This window comes from Carettochelys insculpta, chromosome 20 (assembly GCF_033958435.1).
Source record: "Carettochelys insculpta isolate YL-2023 chromosome 20, ASM3395843v1, whole genome shotgun sequence".
In the NCBI taxonomy this organism is placed as follows: Eukaryota; Metazoa; Chordata; order Testudines; family Carettochelyidae; genus Carettochelys; species Carettochelys insculpta.
This window is the reverse complement of record NC_134156.1, coordinates 18,975,564-18,995,633: the sequence shown is the minus strand read 5'-3', so window position 1 is coordinate 18,995,633 and position 20,070 is coordinate 18,975,564. Positions and strand designations below refer to the sequence as shown.

The following is a 20,070-nucleotide window of genomic DNA, read 5'->3' as shown; positions in this document are numbered from 1 at the left end:
AGGCACAGAGCCAGAATCTGATGTCAGGTACCTTGAGGTAAACCCAAATCTGCACCAGTGTCCATGAGAACAGAGTCTGACCTATAGCCTTTAACCAAACTACTAATTCCAGTGTTATGGAAAGAGCAACACTGATGAAACTGTCCGAGGTTATCCATACTATGGTCTGGAGACACTTCAATGGCTGTAGATGGGAAAAGAAGCCAGAACTGAAGAAGGCACAAGATCAACTTGTTGTCTGGAGAAAGCTTAAGGTTTAATGATTACAGTGAGAGTTCAGAAGGCTTGATATAAAGGGTTAGTTATGAGTATACAGGTTGAACCTCTCTAATCCAGCACCCTTAGGACCTAATCGGTGCTGAAGCAGAGAATTTGCTGAACCACAGGAGGCCACGTCCACAGGATGAATGATGGAAGGATTCCAAAAGACGTCCTGTATGGTGAGCTAGCCTCTGGCAAAAGACCTCCCGGATGCCCCCAGTTGCACTACAAAGATGTCTGCAAGAGAGACCTCAGAGAGGTAGACGTCGAGCTGGACAACTGGGAAGAACTAGCAGACGACTGCAGCAGATGGAGGCAGGGGTTACACAAGGGCCTTCAGAAGGGCGAGATGAGGATCAGACAGCTAGCAGAGGAGAAGCAAGCGCACAGAAAGCACACTAAGGACTTGCCAGACAGCCACCACATCTGCAAGAGATGCAGCAAGGACTGTCACTCTCATGTGGGTCTTCATAGTCACAGTGGACACTGTAAATGAAGCCCTCAATTGAAACTATAAAGGGCGTGATCCATAGTCTATGCAGACTGAAGGATGCCTACATACTACTACAGGAGGTCAATATTGTCTCACAGCATTACCAACACTTCCACGGCTTACAGGGATCTGAGAAGACATTTAGGGGTGAATTAGAGCTAAAAAACAGCACAGAACACTGACAGCCAGGACTGGTGGCTGTAAACAAACTTTATGTGACCCTGGGAAACTTGGTAACACCCATAAATGGACATCTGACTAATCATTCCGGACCATGGATGTTGCCAGGCCAGGGAGTGCCTGACTAGAGAAGTTCAGCCTGTACTTGTGAAGAGAAGGTAGGATGAGTACATGAGAATTTTAGGATAAGGAGGTGCTGCCAAAATATTAAATAGACAGAAGAGTAACTTTCAGAAGGAAGATGGACTTTGGGTCTTTGAGTATCACAAAGATTGCTCAGCTAGCAAACAGCTCTCAAAGCCTAAAGACCCTGTAAATGTTCCTTTTACCTCTCGTGGTTTCTTTCCCCAATAGCGTCCCCAGCTATAACAACGAAGCCAGCGTGAGATAGCAAATTCAAACCTGGCATGTTCTGCAAAGCACCTGCGTTTGTCAGAGCATGATTTCCTTTATAATGCCAGCACGACAAATCTTTTGGCAAGGGCTCACAAAATCTGTACTTGTTTGAGGCACTTCAATAAAAGCCCAGGACATTTTTAGAGAACCGCAGGAACCAAACAATCAACCTATGGACAAATTAATGCAGAAAGTGACAAGTCAGGACCATTCTATTTCTTTCTAAGCTGAGAGGGAACCTGGAGCAGCAAAACTCCACACATGAACAAACGTAACATGGAACAGGTTCTGAACTGGATCTCTTAGGAATATAAGCCCTTCCCTTCTAAACTGGCCATTTTATAGTTTGTTTATGCCCTGGGTAAAACCTTGGTGAAACTGGGGGATGTAACCATCATCCTTAATTTAAGGTTATATATGTACTAAACATAATAGTCGATCACTGATACGCTGTTTTACCTACGCCAATCGCATAGCTAAAATCCACTTATGAGCGGTCGACTTCAATGTCTGTATATGGAAGAATATTGACGGGAGCATTTCTCCTTAATCCTCACCGCTCACGAGGAGTTACGGGGTCATCTTTGACCCCAGAAAGTGCCGTTTCGAGCATGCGCAAAACAAAACCGCAGAAAATCGACCCTGAGCAGGTCGATCTTCTACAGCAGTACAGACCTAGCCTAAGAATCCATTGAGCCCCTTTAAGGAACCAAGCAGCTGCAATAATAGAGCGTCTGCCCAAAATAAATTCACATGTGGGGCCCAGTCAAGTATCCAAACTATGTGGGAGGAAGGATTTCATAGGGAATTATTTGATAGGCCTGTAAATGTCTGTGAGGCTATGTCTGGAATAGCTTATTTCAAAATAGAACACCTACACACACAATGCTTGTCGAAATAGCGCTCTGCTATTTCGAAATAGAGTGTCGAGGCACAAAAGAGCCTATTTTGGATTAGAGCCCTTGGATACACTATAGCTGATTTTGAAATAGCCCCTAATCATAGAATACTAGGACTGGAAGGGACCTTGAGAGGTCATCGAGTCCAGCGCCCTGGTCTAATGGCAGGACCAAGTACTGTCTAGACCATCCCTGATAGACATTTATCTAACCTGTTGTTACATATCTCCAGAGATGGAGATTCCACAACCTTCCTGGGCAATTTATTCCAGTGTTTGACTACCGTGACAGTTAGGAACTTTTTCCTAATGTCCAACCTAAACCTGCCTTGCTGCAGTTTAGCCCATTGCTTCTTGTTCTATCCTCAGAGGCCGAGAAGAGCAAGTTTTCTCCCTCCTCCTTATGACACCCTTTTAGATACCCGAACACCACTTTCATGTCCCCCCTCAATCTTCTTTTTTCCAAATGAAACAAGCCCAGTTCTTTCAGCCTTTCTTCATAGGTCATGTTCTCTCGACCTTTGATCATTCTTCTTGCTCTTTTCTGGCCCCTTTCCAGTTTCTCCACATCTTTCTTGAAATGTGGTGCCCAGAACTGGACACAATACTGCAACTGGGGCCTAACCAGTGCAGAGTAGAGCTTAAGAATGACTTCTCATGTCTTGCTCTGTCTACACAGCCCCTGTTCTGCAATATCTGTTTCAGAATAGGCACTATTCCTCCTAGAATGAGGTTTATGAAATTCAAAATAATTCATCCACTATTTCCAAATTGTTTTGAAATAGCAGTTGCATTGTGTAGACATTCACAAAGTTATTTATGAATAGCAGACAGCTCAGGAGGGTTGTTTACCCACACTGGATGGGCTATTTATCTGCTGTTTAGAGCCAGTGAAATGCATTACAGAGAATCTGAGTAAGCGGGTCTTTGACCATGAAAGCTTATGCTCCAAAATACCTGTTAGTCTATAAGGTGCCACAGGACTTCTTGTTATTACAGATAACATTCCCAAGCAGTTACCACTAATACAGTAGCTATGCCACTTTATCAGGGAAATGAATTCAATGGACTGTGTAGTTGCAAGACTTGCAGTTGTGAGCCACAGAGCACTGCAGAAATCCCTTGGCTTAGTCATTACTTTGTAGGAAATCCTCGTGATCATTATTACTATGAGTCAAGTAAATCCACAGCTATATCCTAGAAGGTGCAGCTGTGCTCCTGTTAAAATGGTATGAACTAATGATTTTCAAATCTGTCAGCACCGAACATTTCTGTGCAGTAGATAACTCTCCCTGAATTAATTTTATTCCCAAGTGGAAGAGCACCAATTAACAAATTACAGCTACACAGATTCCTTTGCACCTTGTTAGGCCCTGCTCCTATACTAAACCCTTTTTGAATGGATCTCTCTATCCACATGGATCTGGTTGTAAGATTGTTTTGTTGCTGTGAGGAACTTGCTGACCAAATTCTATAGGAGGAAAAACTACCCCTTGAATTAAAAAAAAGCGGGTAGAATTTGCAGAGGACCATTTATAAAGTTGCTTTTTGTTTGGATGTGTTTCAGTGCCTTGTTCCGTTTTGCTCTCCTTTAGGACTCTACAAAGGACATTGCTTCCGAATTAACCACTTCCCTGAGGACAATGACTATGACCATGACAGCTCAGAATACCTTCTTCGTAAGTATCAAAGTAGCACACCTCATTAATAAGAATAAGCACATAGCTGGTAGGGAGGGGAGGCTGAGGGAGAATATGCCTCCCCAAACAGCCGGGCATGGAGGTGCCCACAGTCTACCAGCAGAGGATCCCTATTTTGGCTGTGCTGTTGGCTTCCAGGGGCTGGGGCCAGGCCACCCACATTCTTGCGGGTGGGAGAAGGTTCTGGTGACACTGTGCACTCTCCCTCCTAACACCCTGGGGCTGGGGGAGGAGCTGTGGCCACTAGCCAGCCCAGAGTGTGAGCCGATGGCTGCAGTGGGGAACCTCTCAGTTTGGGGGTGGGTGATGAAGCAGCAGGGTCTGGGTAGATGAGATGGAGCTGGGATCTAGCCTCACCCAGCCAGAAGTTCGTGGGCTGCTCATGAATAAGCAGTAGGGACAGACAAAGCTGTTGGAGTAGCCAGTATCAGAGGGGTGGCCGTGCTAGTCTGTATCTGCAAAAACAATGAGAAGTCCTGTGGCACCTTATTGACTGGCTCCTACCAAGCAACTTTCCAGAGATTACTGCAGAGGCCATGATGTTGAAATACTGAACTTCATGTGCTTTGAGATAACCAAGCAGTGAACTGCTACCTTGGTGCCTTGAGACCTAGAATGAACTGCCATGACCTTGCATCTGACCAGATGAGTGCACTCTTGCAAAGCGGTGGAGGGTGCAATGGGGGAGGAATGAGGAGTGAAAGAACAGTGGTCTGAGACCGAGATTATGTGTACATGTTTAAAAACTCTGTGTGCCTCCACTAGAGTTATATACACTTCAGTTTTCATATTTACCATTGAGTCGCCCCACTAAATAAAAAAAAATGACAGGTGCCATCATGGATGAGCTATGCACAGAAGACATATACTCAGTCTTTCATAATAAAAGTAACTCCTCTGTGTATGTAGATTTTCCTCCACAGGCTGCACACAGACTTAACAAACAGCAGACAACTTAATACTTTGCTGTACGTGGTTCAGTCACTGGGAGAATAATTTTTGGAGCTACTGTAACCCATGCACCTGCTGGGTGTGGTTAACTGTCCCATGTAGTGGCATCTAGACCATGTGCAGAAAGAAAGAACGAGTATCCTCTATGACCTTAGCTGAAAAGCAATTGGCTTTTAGCTCAGGCTGTAGAGGTTCATGTACTAATCTCCAGAGGTTCCAAGTTCGAGTTTGCCTGCTGTTGTTTACACTACCACATTGTGGCTATGTCTGCGCTACAGCCAACTGTCAAGAGAAGTTACTTTTGGAAGAGATCTTCTGACAAAACTTCTATCAACAGATTGTGGCCAGACTACAGAGCAGACCGAAAAAGCGATCCACTCTGTCAACAGAGAGCAGCCGAACTGCCCAGGCGCTCTCTCAACAGAATGGCCAACCAGACAGGGCTGCCTGGTGACCTGGAAGCGCTGTCTGTCAATAGAGGGCTCTCTGGAGTGTCCACACATCTTTTTTATCTACAGATTCTGTCAAGAAAGGCATTCTGGCTGGTGGGAGAGAGGCCAGAAGGCTGTCGACAAAAGAGCGAGTTTGGTAGACAGTATGTTGACAGAATGCATTTTTAGTGTGGACGCTCCACAACTTTTGTCGACCAAACCAGGGTTTTGTCAACAACACTCTCTAGCGTAGACATAGCTTGTGACACCTGGGCTACGTCTACACGTGCACGCTACATCGAAATAGCTAATTTCGAAGTAGCAACATCGAAATAGGCTATTTCGATGAATAACGTCTACACGTCCTCCAGGGCCGGCAACGTCGATGTTCAACTTCGACGTTGCTCAGCCCAACATCGAAATAGGCACAGCGAGGGAATGTCTACACGCCAAAGTAGCACACATCGAAATAAGGGAGCCAGGCACAGCTGCAGACAGGGTCACGGGGCGGACTCAACAGCAAGTCGCTCCCTTAAAGGGCCCCTCCCAGACACACTTTCATTAAACAGTGCAAGATACACAGAGCCAACAACTAGTTGCAGACCCTGTATAATGCAGCACGGACCCCCAGCTGCAGCAGCAGCAGCCAGAAGCCCTGGGCTAAGGGCTGCTGCCCACGGTGACCACAGAGCCCCGCAAGGGCTGGAGAGAGAGTATCTCTCAACCCCCCAGCTGATGGCCGCCATGGAGGACCCCGCTATTTCGATGTTGCGGGATGCGGATCGTCTACACGTCCCTACTTCGATGTTGAACGTCGAAGTAGGGCGCTATTCCCATCCCCTCATGGGGTTAGCGACTTCGACGTCTCGCCGCCTAACGTCGATTTCAACTTCGAAATAGCGCCCAACACGTGTAGACGTGACGGGTGCTATTTCGAAGTTACTGCCGCTACTTCGAAGTAGCGTGCACGTGTAGACGCAGCTCTGATTTCATAGAGGACACACCAACCCAGAAAATTCCTATTGGTGAAACTGAAAAAGAGAATTTGCCCCAGTGTATTCATAGCAATCTGTCCATGGACCGCGTGACTAAATAAACTCATTCCAAACATAGTATAAACTGAATTTATTTTACTCCTTTAATCTTTACAACTGCACTCCCTCTACCAATCAGATTATTAAGGGTAACTGCTAAGATTAGATCTTAACAAGCAGTTCTACTGCCATCGTGGTTTGTTTTTAAGTAAAAGGAACCCTGCCCTTAATGTTTTATTCCTCCACCCACATGTGGAACTAGGATAAAGGTGAAAGCAGAGAAAAGAAATTAGAGTGGTTGGAGAAGTGAGATTTCCTATAATACGTGAAGTCACAGATCAGTGATGGTTTTAGAGTCACTATCTTCCAAAGCATCGGTTCTAGAAACAAAGACCAAATACCACTAGAAATAATGGGAAACAGAGATTACTTGCTTTTCAGTTATATAAAGCCTTCAAGACATGGCAATTCATGAAGTATCTAACCTGAGAAATCCAATAATGTAAAAAAAATAATTAGGATGTTTTTCAGTGTGTATTATCAACGTAGAAGTACTGGCTTGACTATCACACACTGGTTCCTGTTGAGTTGGATTGCTGTAAGTCGTTTATTTCCTGATAACAAAAGTGACGTTGCTTTACAAGTGAAGGGGTTTGACCATACAGGTTGAATCTCTCTAGTCTGGCACTCTCAGGAACTGACAGGTGCCAGATGAGAGAATTTGCCAGACCATGGGAGGTCAATATTGTCTAGCAGCATTACCAACACTTCCGCTGTTTGCAGGGCTCTTAGAAGACATTTAGGGGTAAATTAGAGCTAAATAACATCACAGAACACTGAGAGCCAGGACTGGCGGCTGGAAACAAACTTTATGGGACCACAGGAATCTTAGCCAGATGACTAGTTATCATACTTATCATAGATGTGGCCAACTAAAATCTTGCCAGATTACAGATGTTGCTGGATGAGGGAGTTCCAGATTAGAGAACTCCCAATGAAATCAACTGTTTTCTTCAAATATTGTCAAAATCGTCTGTTCCTTAAATCACGTGCCATAAACAAAGCATGTACTCACAGAGCCAAGGATGGAGATTTTGTAGGCCCGCGCATGCAAGGACAGCATCACTCATTCATGTGATTCGGGGCTCTCCCACACCTGACTTAGCCCAGCCAAACTATAAATTCACGGAGGTGAAAGAGAAGGGGCATTTTAAAAAGAGGCAGCCTGGGTTCTGCGAAAGCACATCTGTTCCTCCACCTGCAAGTGCTTGTGGAAATCAGGAAAAGATAGATCTGAATTGTAAGTTTTATGCAGGCCCAATAACAAGGGGAGCACTTTCTCTGGGGCCTACTGGACTCAGGATCTTAGGTAGACTAGGAGGGCGAGGTAATAGCTTTTATTGGACCAACTTCTGCTAGTGATGGAGAGGTGCTTTTGAGCTCACAGAAAACTTGGAGTTATCAGAACCATTGGAGTTAGTAGAATAGTTGATCAGACGCTTAAGTCGTCCCTGCCACTGTGTTCCCTGTAAGCCGAACTCTTGGGCAGCTGCCCAGGAGAGAGTCAGGTGCCGCCCAGCTGATGAGCAGAGCGCCCGCAGCTGGCTGCTTGTGTTTCTGTTGGTGGTGCACATCTGCACATGTTTGGTGCACATAACAAAATTTATCCCACCCATGGATGGAAAAAATTAGAGGGAACATTGCCTGCCACCTTCCCCCCTCAAGAGCATTAGGCACCACTTCACCCTGAATGGGCCCAGGAAATATGTGCTAATTACTGATGCTAAACAAACTGTTCCACCTTAAATGCGATGCTCCAAGTACATTTCCCTGTAGGGAAGAACTCGATGGAGCTCAAAAGCTCAACTCTCTCCCCCACTGAAGCTGGTCCAATAAAAGATATTACTTCACCCACCTTCTCTCTCTAATAGCCTGGGGCTAACATGGCTGCAACCACACTGCATGAAAATGAGTACTGCACTCAGCCTGCACAGGTGCTTTTGTAACTCGTCTGGGGCCCTTGGCTGTGTATTTAGGTGCTTAAATACCTTTGTAAATAGGGCCTGTAGGCCTGAAACCTGGAAACTGCTCTGCTGGTGGAACCCCTCTGCTCAAAGGCCCAATTCGGCCAGCAGCCAGCCCTGTGCAACACCCCAGTTACTCACAGGCTTAACTCCACATTTGCTTTATAGCTGTGTACAGCTGGAGCCCCACTGAGGCCCAGAGACCGCAATTGGTCTGTGCATTGGTACAGAGCAGCTTGCGAGATCATGGCTGGCAGCTTACTGTGCAGGCATTTCCGCAATGCATGCACGGAGCTGTCAGAAATTGCACAGAGCTGATGCACAGGGCCGCTGACAAAGTGAGGCAAAGGGGGCAGTTGCCCTGGAGCCCAGTGATTTAAAGGGGCCTGGGGTTTCAGGCCACCACTGTTGCTATCATGTCAGCTGTCACTATGAGCCCTTTAAATTGCCACCAGAACCCAATGGCTCAGTCTGTGTGGTGGTGAAGAGTTTCCAGGGGAGGCTAGTCCCTAAGCCCATCCTTTCTTCCTGAGGCCCTGCCCCTTCTGGGGGGCCCCGTGTTGTACTTAAAAGTACTATATGGGATCTTTTCGGCGGGGGGGGGGGGGGCAAACACTTTATTTATTGGTAATGCACATATAGAAATCAACACTTACCATATGCACATATTACACACACACACACACACACACACTCTCTCTCCATTAGTTGCTCCTCCTAACTACAATGGCCCAGTGAGTTTAGATGGTGAGAGGATGGAACCAGGGTTCTGCTGATCCGGATCGAAGCGCCGGTGCCAACAAGGTGAGACGCAGGGTCCTGCTGCAAGATGCCTTAGATTTATAGTGTCTTCCCTCTCATACAGGTTGGCACCAGTTAGCCATCACACTCATATGCATAATCTGGGAGAGCCATCCAAAGCACATGCAGTTCTGTGGCGCCTTCTTCTGGGTGGTGTCTCAGTGTGGCCACATTCACGTTCAAAGAGGGTGGTGCTTCCAAAAGCAGGCACTTGCTCTGTCTGCCAAGGCATCCATATGTCCAGTTGTTTTCCAGTGGGCCCGCTTCACAGGTCCCATAGTTCTTCTCACTGGTCTTGGATCTGCCTTTCATCCCTTCTCCAACCCTTGCAACTACCTGAGGGTGCTCGTCCTCTGTGCATTATCCCTTCATGCCTCATTCACTCAACAGGGCAATCAGTTAAGCAAAAGAGGGTGTGAGAAAGACCTTTGTTAATCTTACTTATTGCTAGGAACTATGCTACAAGATTTAAAATTTCTATATAAAAGGACTTAATACAATGATATATAAAAGGACTTGATACAATATGAACGACTCCAATGAGAAAATGATTAACACACACACAGAGAGAGAGAGAGAGAGAGAGAGAGAGAGAGAGAGAGAGAGAGCCCAGGGCCCAGTAAAGTCTGTCACTAACCCTACTGCTGCACAAAGGTCTGTAGCTTTGTTTGAAAATATAACCCACACTGTTTCCGTAATGACTCCCTGGCTGGGTGACGTTAAAAGCCAGAACAGAAAGGTAGAGCTTTCTGAGCCTGGCAGGAAGAAGAGCAGAATGGTGCTGCTGTTTCTTTCCCCCCAGAGGTGTCATAATGGATAGTGATGCAGCAAAGTCTACGCAAAGAGACAGGACAGTCGACAAGAAAAAACAAATAGAGGAGCAAGCAAAAGCTGGGTTCCCTTAATATTTTTGGATGTGTTGTCATTTTATTACCGGTCTGGGAAGACATATGTAAACTCTGCACAGCACACATGAGCTGCTTTGAAATTTCAGCACCAAAACTACATGCTGTAGAAGGAAAACACTGTAATATGGTGTGGGAAGAAAATGCCATGTTTCAGCTCGCTTTGTGTTAATTAACTAATGCAGAAAATATTATCTGGGGTGCTAATTGTTAGGAGGAGAACAGCCCAGGCTGAGAATTTGGCTCGTGTAGTTAGTATTCGCTCGTACTGTAACAATGCAACATTGTAGGTCAGTTCTTTTAGCTGAAATGAAATCATTATGAACAGTGTGAATGGGAGAAGGGGAAAGTGTGTGACTTGATTACTACTGATTAGGATTCTCTGACTAGGATATTTATGACTGACTGTTTGGGTGTCCCACTCCGACCACCATATGCCCAGGGTGGCCACTTGGAACTCTCTGAAAAATTAGTTCCCTTTAAGCCTTTAAAGCAGGGGTGGCCAACCTGTGGCTCTTTGAGCAATTAAACGCAGCTCCTGCTTGGAGCCATGTGCCAGGAGTGCTGTCCGCCACACTATGCACGCGCCCCAGCACGTGGCGGGAGAAGCAAGTGGTGAAGGCAGTGGCAGCAGCTCCACTGAGTCACCAGCATCATTTGAGCGGGGGACTGGAGGTTCTGGGGGAGGGCAGTGGGTTAGATCGGGGGGAGCAGCTTGGGGTGTCTGGCTCTGGAGGGGGGCATTGGGTTAGAGGAGTGGCTGGGGGTGCTGGCTCAGGCTGAGGGGGAGGGCATTGAGCCACATATTATCTAGATAGATAATATGTTGAGCGCTTTCCACTCTATCCACGTGGCTCTTAGTCACTAAATGGCTGGCCACCACTGCTTTAAAACATTCCAGGGTGCATTCTGATGTATCTGATGAAGCAGGTCTTTGCCCAAAAAAGCTTATCTCCCAATAAATCTGTTAGTCTATAAGGTACCACAGGACTTCTTGTTTATGCGCCAGCAGAAAGAAGAGTCTTGCTAGTGTTGGAAGTCCACCACCCTGAATTATAGTGGCTTGGAGCATCATAGTGCTCTTGTGGTAGGGAAGTTGTATCTATAGATACACTCAAAACTTGCCTTCACTGTGGGCTGGATTGACAAGGCAGCGATTGATCCAGTGGTACAGACAAAAATAAATCAACCGCCAATCACTTTCCCATTAACTCTGCTACTCCATCTCAATGAGAAGCGCAAGGAAGGTCGATGGGAAACTATCTCCAGTCGACTAACTGCAGTGACAACACTGCAGTAAGTAGATCCAACTACATCAACTTCAGCGATGTTATTAACATCACTGAAGTTGCAAAATTTAGATTGAGCTCTTGCATAGATCAACCCTCAGTGATGTTACCAAGATGTAGGGTTTTCTTCATGTCCCCAGCCAAGATAGCCATACCAGGGTGAACATGAAATTTAGATCAGGCCTAAATAGTACTGCTTCTGTCAGGGAAAATTCAGTCTCTGGTATTACTGGAAAGGCACCAAGAGACAGGAGGAGACACTGACAGCAACAGAAGCAGTGGGTGAAATTTTTCGGGTGAAACGTTTCCCTGGTGAAAAAAGCAGATGTAGGTCTTTTGAAACATTTTGCAAATTCACCAAATTGTTTTGGTACCAAAAAGAAAAAAAAAATGTCTGAAAAAAAAAGAAACTTCCCATTTTTTTTCGAGTTGAAACAATTTTTCATTTAAAAAATTCCTTTAAAATTAAATTAAATTTAAAAACCCCTTTAGTGACACTCTAAATCAAAATGAAAGCTTTCAGACAACCCGAAACAAATATCTTCAGTTTTTTGGAATCACTGGCAAATTTAAAAAAAAAAAAAGGCAATTTGTTAATCTGTTATTCTTACCACTCCTAGCACCAGAGCTTGCTGCTTGCTCAGTGTGCTGCTTTAAGACACATGAGTTGCTTGTAAAAGGAGTGGAATGATAGTGTGAGAAGTAAAATGGAAGGCAGCAGCAGGAACAGGTGTCAGATTATGTATCCTAGCAAGGAGTGAGCAAAGAACGGGAATATATTTTCCTTGCTTATTCATCTTGAAATCAATTTACGCTGCCTAAAACCGCATAAATTGATCAGGATCTCTAGGGACTTTTCAGTTATTTTATCAGAACCAGTTTTACCACTGCTTAGAAAATATCTCCAGCATAAACAGGCCCTGTGCAGCATAGAAGCTCCATGGAGCAGGAGATGGACTTTTCTCACAGCTGCAGTTCAAAACAATTGTAATAGAGCCTTGCAAATCTGCACCTAGCCACTCCATAGGAACGACTCGTTTTTTGCAAGTACTGGAGCAGATGTGGATATCAAAGGGGTGTGGATGCGGATTCACGTTTTTATATCTGCGCAGGGCTTTCCTTTTAAGCCCTTTGGGAAGGGACTGTCCCTTTGTTCTGAGTATGTATCACATCTGCTGCAATAAAAAATAAAGCATCGTGATGCTTGTGCCCAAACCTGTACCTGTTGCAGAGCACAAGCATTTTTGTCATTCATTCACTGGGAGCAGGATGAAGCCAGGAGCCCTCTGCTAAACAGCCAGGTTAGAAAGTATTTGGCTGATACGGGCAAACCGCTGCCAACAGAACTAAAATGAGAGACTTCAGCTAAGACATCAGGCCACATCTCCTTGGCAAATCGGCCTGGTTCACTGCGCCTGGCAAAAAAACAAGATGGGCCTCGAAATTTCACTCAAGGGAGATCGCATCATTAGAACAACACGTTGCAGTCAGCAGGGGAGCGGACAGGCCCCCAGGCAAGGAGAGGAGCCTGGTTCTGTGCTCTGGGAAGGGGCGGGGCCTTGAGCGGAAGGGACAGGCCTGGTGCAATTGTGTCTCAGCGGCACCCACTACAAAAACAATTTAAAGGTCCTCAAGCCATTTTAAATCACTGGGCCTGGGGCAGTTGGTCCTTTTGATGTCCGTTGGCAGGCCTTGCAGTCCGTGTACTCACCACTCTCTATATATTTTCACTGCCTGCAACCCCAATCTATAGGCCCCTCTTTTCTTTGTTGCTCTGTATCACTATTTCTAGCACATTCCACCGTATTTCTTCCCCCCCTCCTCCTTTTGTTGGTGCGTGCAGCCCTCTTCTTCCTCCTGCTTTTGTTTGAGCTCATCATTTCACTTGGATCCATTCTTATTCTCCTCCTCTTGCCTTTCTGTTGTTCTCTAACCCAGGAGTGCCCTTGTTCCGATGCCTGGCTTGCTGGCCTCGTGGCCTCAATATCATTGTGGTGGATGGCCTGAAGTTTCCTACCATATAAAGAAATAAAAAAGGGCGGCAATTTATTCCAATTAAATGCAAATATTCACAGACCTGTATCCTAAATATTTTCCTTTCTAAATGTCAAAGAGCTTTGAGCCCATTAATATTCTCTGACAGGCAGAGAAAGATGCCAGCAAGATTGTGTCAGAAAACAAAAGGCTGACTTCCCTGAATGTGCGGGTGTCTCACATTCTAACCACCTTCCCAACCCATAAAGCTGCCAGCATGGCATTACATGGTTAATAGCTCATACATTTTTCAGGGCCTTTACCTGCCAGATGCTGTGGGTTAGTCTCTCTAACCTCGCCGGCTGGTGCATTGTCAAAAATATTTCCCATGCAGCAGCATCAAAAGAGAGATTATGATAAAAGCTCCCAATGGGCCAACAGAAATCTCAAAACATTTAGGAGCAGCAATGGACGTGCGCAGTCACAATCACTTTGTCTCCATCACATCAGCCACTGGCACAATGGTGCCAGCTGAGGCTGAGGGCCCGGCCTGGGGAAATGAGCCTTGTGCTCTCTTTGCTAGCACCTGAAAAGGGATCTGGGCTGATAACTGTCTGTCATGTTTGTCCTTTGATCTATCCCTCAGGTATTGTCCGTGCTTCCAGCGTATTCCCCATCCTAAGCACGATATTGCTATTGCTCGGAGGACTCTGCGTGGGAGCAGGAAGGATTTACAACAGCAAAAACAACATTATCCTCAGTGCTGGGATTCTCTTTGTTGCAGCAGGTAAGTTCCTGCCTGAAATGTTTTGATTTAGTAGCACCTCCTTTCGAACATGGAAATGGAAACACGCCGTGGATCCCTGAGTGCTGAGGCAGCACCTTGGTGGTTCATTTTTGTGAACGTGCTAATGGCTTTCTAAGAGCAGCAGGGCTGAATGAACGCAGGGTGGGTGTGCATGAGCTTCCCCTCAGCTTGCCAGGGATGTGCAAATGCTCCCTGGATGCTTATAGAGCTCCCGGCAGTTTCTGACACACATCAAGGAGCCGGTTGATCCTTATCATCCACAGCAAGGTATCTGCATTCTGGTTTGCCCTTCCCCCTGTTTGTTGCAGGAGCCGATGAAATACTGCATAACAGCCCATATGGGTTTCCTTCCCACGTTTTAAGCTCCTGATTCACTTTTAAAACATAAAGGCTGTGTCTACACTAGCACCCCCCCGCCCCCCTTTCGGAAGGAGGTTGCTAATGAGACACTTTGGGATATGCTAAAGAGGTGCTGCAATGAATATGCAGCACCTCATAGCATAATGGCAGCCGCAGAACTTCGAAAGTGCTGCTTTCGATCGCACATGGCTCGTCTACACGGGGTTCTTTTCGAAAGGACCCTGCACATTTTGAAATCCCCTTTTCCTGTTTGGTGTAAATGAGCCACTTGCAATCAAAAGTGGCACTTTCGAAGTGCTGCGGATGCCATTATGCTAATGAGCTCTGCATATTCATTGCAGCACCTCATTAGCATATCCCGACCTGTCTCATTAGCATCCCCCTTTCGAAAGGGGGGTGCTAGTGTAGACACAGCCAAAATGACATATGACTCTGCTGTATCGTGGCTATCACTCTGTGGCACACAAGGCCAAATCCTGCTTGCCTTAGGTGCTCCAAACTTCTACTGAAAGCAACAGATAAGGTGGATTTAGCTTCCAGGTTATACAGAAAGCTGCAGAGATTTGCCATTTCCCACCAGATGATTAATAGGTAGGGGACAGGGCCACTGTTCCCTGTAAGATGAGTCCTTGTGCAGACACTCAGGAGAAATTCAAAAGCCACCCAGCTGATTGGCAGAGCGCCCACAGCTAGGTTTTGTTTCTACTAGGTGGTGGCATTTGCACATGCCTTGGTACACATAAAATTATTCTGCACATGAATGGAAGTATTTGAGGGAACACTGGACAAGGAAGGAGGCTCCCTTTCTGTTCTTTTTTCCCAGGCATTCAAAGGCGTCGGCAACTTCATCTTAGGCAAATCTCATGAGAGAAACTAAGTTCTTGAAGCATTTTAAGAAGGAAACTTGGGAAAGGCATTTAACCCAAGGCCAGTAACACAAGCGTTTTACATTTTATTAAAGACATTCAAATTAGGTGGCTAGTGGACCCTGAATAAGGCATTTCTTGCAGCTATGGTTTTTTTGTGCCCCAAGTTGTCAGAACATACAGGCTGTGACATACAAGACATTTTTCACTCTAGGGACATCAGAGTCTGGTAATAGCTTTGTTGTTACTATCTCTCTTTCAAGCCTCAGGTTAAGTGCACAGCCACTAGCTGAAAGTCTTGCAAGGTGGATGAGAGTTCATTTTGATCAAGATGAGCAATTATAGCCCTGGACTGTGTGACACAGTGGATGGGCTATTGGCATGAGAGTCAAGCCTCCTGGTTTGTGTTCCTGGTTCTGCCACTGCCCCGCTGGGTTATCCTGGGTAAGCCCCAGTGCTCATTTTACGCATCTGCAAAATGCTGCAGGTTGAACCGCTCTAGTCCAACACCCTCTGGACCTGACCGGTGCTGAACGAGAGAATCTGCCCGTCACAGACTGTGGTGGGGGCGGGGGGTGTCACCAGGCCCTGTGCCCCATCTGCAGTCAGATGTGACTCACTTAGCAGGGAGAACAGATTTATTAGTTGACCAACACACAGCGTAGAACAGACTTGTCAGCACAGTAACCAGAAGCCATCAGTACAATCTATCTGGGGGAAAGGGGGTGCCTGACCTGGGCCCTGGCCCCCCTTCCTCCCTCTCCAGCCAGACCAGACTGTCCCACTCAACAGCCCAGTTCTAATTCAAGCTAGCCAGGCCCCTCCTTTGTCCTGTTTCCCAGGGAAGAAAAGTGTTACCTGGTTGCCTAGGTTACAAAGGGCATGGGGGGCCATCGAGTACGTGCGAGACATCATCACATCAAAACCCCCATCACCAACTATGCACTGATGCTGTGCCCAGGGAAACTGAGGCACACACCTTGAGTTGCTACAGGACAATAGGAAACACATGGAACCTAACCAGGGGAATGAAATCCTCCTGCCCCTCACTTCATCACAGTGCCAAACCAAAGGAGGCCAATGTTGTGGTGAGTGGGTCTCTGTAGTTTTATTTCTCCAAGGCAAATAGGTGAAACAACACTCACAATGCTGTTTAATAAAGTCTAACTGTACTGATACACCCTCTATAAGCCTATGCCTATCCAAGGTTTATCAGCCCTCTTAATACCAAAGTGTGAGTGTTGTTACACAATATTAGTGTATTGACTCAAGGAAATAGATTGATAAAGCATTAAAAAGAATACATTACCAGCACTTCTGCTACTTGCTGGGCTCTTAGGAGACATTTAGGGATAATTTAGAGCTGAAAACAGCACAGAACGCTGAGAGCCAGGTTGGTGGCTGTAAACAAACTTTATGGGACCATGGGAAACTTGGCTACACCCATGATAAGCAGGCATCTAGCTAACTAAAATCACGTCAGACTACAGATGGTGCCAGACCAGAGAATGCCAGAATAGAGACGTTCAACCTGTGCTTCTTTTCCTTTGTGAAGACCTTTGAGATGTGTGTATGGAACATCCTACATGTCCCTGAACCACATTACACTGAAGTCATCGAAATAAGTCCAGTGAGGGCTGTCTCAATCCGTCTAAGAATTATTCTAAACTATTCAGTGAGATCACACCTTTAGTTTCCAGGAGATATTTTTCTGCCTACTTGCAGGCAGTCTTTTTGGTTTGTTTTTAAATTTCTGAGTGCTAATATATTGTTTTACTGTGAATAAGTGATATCTTACCTTGTAGCAATTTAATGTTTTCAGATCTAGAGGGCAAGTTGGATTGAGGTTCTTCCTTCCCACTCATAAAGACTCATTTTTTGTTTCTCTTTCCAGGACTAAGTAATATCATAGGGATCATAGTCTATATATCCAGCAATGCAGGTGACCCAAGTGACAAGAGAGATGAAGACAAAAAGAATCATTACAACTACGGCTGGTCTTTTTACTTCGGAGCTTTGTCTTTTATTGTGGCTGAAACCATAGGAGTACTGGCCGTGAACATTTACATTGAGAAAAACAAAGAGTTGAGATTCAAACCCAAGAGGGAATTCCTTAAGACTTCTTCCTCTTCCCCTTATGCCAGGATGCCAAGTTATAGGTACAGAAGGAGGCAGTCCAGATCCAGCTCTCGATCTACAGAGCCTTCTCCATCTAGAGACATTTCTCCAGTTGGCATGAGGATTGCCAGTTCCATCCCTATGAATGAAATTTCCATGTACGCTCTGTCCAGAGAGCCCTTGAGGGTTACAACTGCAGCCAGCTATAACTCAGATCAAGAAGCCAGCTTTCTGCAGGTCCACAACTTTCTCCAGAACGAATTTAAAGAAGGACTCCACATCAACATGGTTAACAGGAGAACGACGCCTGTTTGAAAGGTTTGTTTTCTCTCTCTCTCTCTCATTTTTCAAGTGTCAAAACAGACTGGATCCTTCAAAACAGAGAAGGAGTAACTTAAAATCCTTCTCAAAACAGGACGTGTGCTGGGGTAGCAAGGAAGACCTTGGAATCCTGGAGTGACCTGAAGATATTGTACATTTATAGCCATTTTAAAAACTACTTTGATTTTGTTCATTAAAATTCCTGCTGTCTCAAGAAAGCCAAAGCAGCTCACATCCCTGCAGTTGTGTCATGTATACAATGTGTCAGAGAAATTAGAAGTCACGTGGGCATTTTAAAGATTTACAGAAGAATCACGGTGTGATTTTTTTTAAATAAATCCCCTTAGAATAATTATAATTCATGGCCAAGCCCAATGCTTATTACAAATGGAGCCTACTACAGCTGTTCAGATCTACAATCCAGTTTTCTTTGACAGAGGGAAGGAGGAAGCAGAGTTCTGTCTCAGAAGCAACTGTCTCCTTGAGAAAATAAAATCTAGAAGGCAAAAACTATCTGCAGCCAGTTTGTGCTACTGAACGCCAGCCTGCCAATGTATTTCATGGTGCAGCATTCTACAGGGGACAAGCTGCAGTGCCCAACAGGGCCTCCACTTTGATATCCTTGGGCAATAGAACCAAGGACCTGATGGAGCCAGTACAGATGAAGATGTCAGACAAGGGTGGTGGATGCATTCTGCAATAAGGAAATGGTGCAGTGTTAAAGAAGAAACCTCTCAAACAAGTTTGCAAATATAATTTCTTGCCTAACATTTACAACCCTTGAATTGTGCCATTGCTGACAGAACTAACCCCTGACCCTGCAAGGTGCTGAGTGCTTCCTCCATGTACGGGGACACAGTAGCTCTCAGGATCAGGCTCCTATTCACCACATGTTTCAGGAGAAGGAAATAAAGTAGGTCCATGGGAACCAATACCTGGTGAACCTGAAGATTCTGCAAGGGTTGCACATTACTATTTTTTCTTGCCGCTTCACAGTTGCAACACGAACGCTAGAGCATGTGAAAGCATCTAAGCTACGTGTGTAAGAAAAGAGGAAGCTAATCTACTGATCCCATATAGTAGTCAGAGGGATGAACATTTCTCAAAATGTGAACTTACAAGTCATATACTGAATGACTGTTTTAAGAGAACAAAATGAATTGCAGTTTACTAGATATTTATTAAACTTTTTATTATGAAGACGCACCACAGGGTGAAAATTGAAGTTCTTTTTATGCTGAAACTGTGGTTCAAGGTAATGAATTTATTCCAGAATGATGAAATTCACTAAAGCTATGTCTGCACTAGGCAAAATAAGTCGACGGCAGATAGTCAGTTCCGGCTATAACAATTGCATAGCTAGAATCGACGTATCTGTGCTCAGCTTCCTTGTCCGTCCTCACTGAAGGTCAAACTCCCTGACTCCTCAAGTCTTGTAAGGAGTACAGGGGTCGACTGCAATCCCTGAGAAGGTGATTTTGCGCTTCGCTGTCAGACGTGCAGAATCGAACCCGGAAAGACCAACCCTGAGCGGGTCGATTCTGGGCTAGTGTAGATATAGCCTAAGTACAGAGAAACCCACAGGATCCAATTTGTAACTTAAGGCTGGAGGAGGGATAGCTCAGTGGTTTGAGCATTAGCCTACTAAACCCAGGGTTGTGAGCCCAGTCCCTGGGGATGCCATTTAGGGGTCTGGGGCAAATAGATTAAAAGAAAGAAAAGAAAATTTGTCAGGGATGGTGCTTGGTCCTGCCAGAAGGGCAAGGGACTAGGCTCAATGACCTCTCAAGGTCCTTTCCAGTTTTATGAGATATGTATCTCCATATATATATATATATATGGATTTGTAGCTTTTGGGCTATTTGCTTCTTTATGGTGTTTCTAAGAATGGGCTGAAATATTTCCTCTTTTAAATTCTTATTTCATTTTTACATTCACCATTGTGATGCTCTCCTCAGGGAAGATGAGTATCCTCTGTAGTCCAACAGGCTGGTGGTGTGTATTCTGCCAGAAGATTGGGTAACACCTGTCAGTGTCCAGAAAGGACTGGACACGTCAGACACTGTGGAATTGTAGTTTCTTGAATGTTACCTGCACGGCAAGATTTAGGTTGGCACAGTTTTTGATGGGCATTTCCTGGTCAGGCAGGCAGATTGGTGTGTCTGGGAGCTCTCTCACAGTTTAAGCTCGAGCCAGAGTTCTCTTTCGTGAAGACTGACTTCTGGTTCTGGGGAGTCTGAGGAGAGCATCAAGGACTTTT

At 45.5% G+C, this 20,070-nt stretch overlaps 1 protein-coding gene across 1 annotated transcript in view; it reads left to right on the top strand.

The window, feature by feature from the left end:
- The window catches only part of CACNG4 (calcium voltage-gated channel auxiliary subunit gamma 4), a 64,576-nt gene extending 46,772 nt beyond the window's left edge, over positions 1 to 17,804 (top strand). The window contains exons 2-4 of the mRNA XM_075014653.1: positions 3,824 to 3,907; positions 13,984 to 14,124; positions 17,266 to 17,804. Coding sequence (XP_074870754.1) covers positions 3,824 to 3,907; positions 13,984 to 14,124; positions 17,266 to 17,804 — 764 coding nt within the window. The remainder of the gene's footprint in view (positions 1 to 3,823; positions 3,908 to 13,983; positions 14,125 to 17,265) is intronic.
- Positions 17,805 to 20,070: the final 2,266 nt, after the last annotated feature.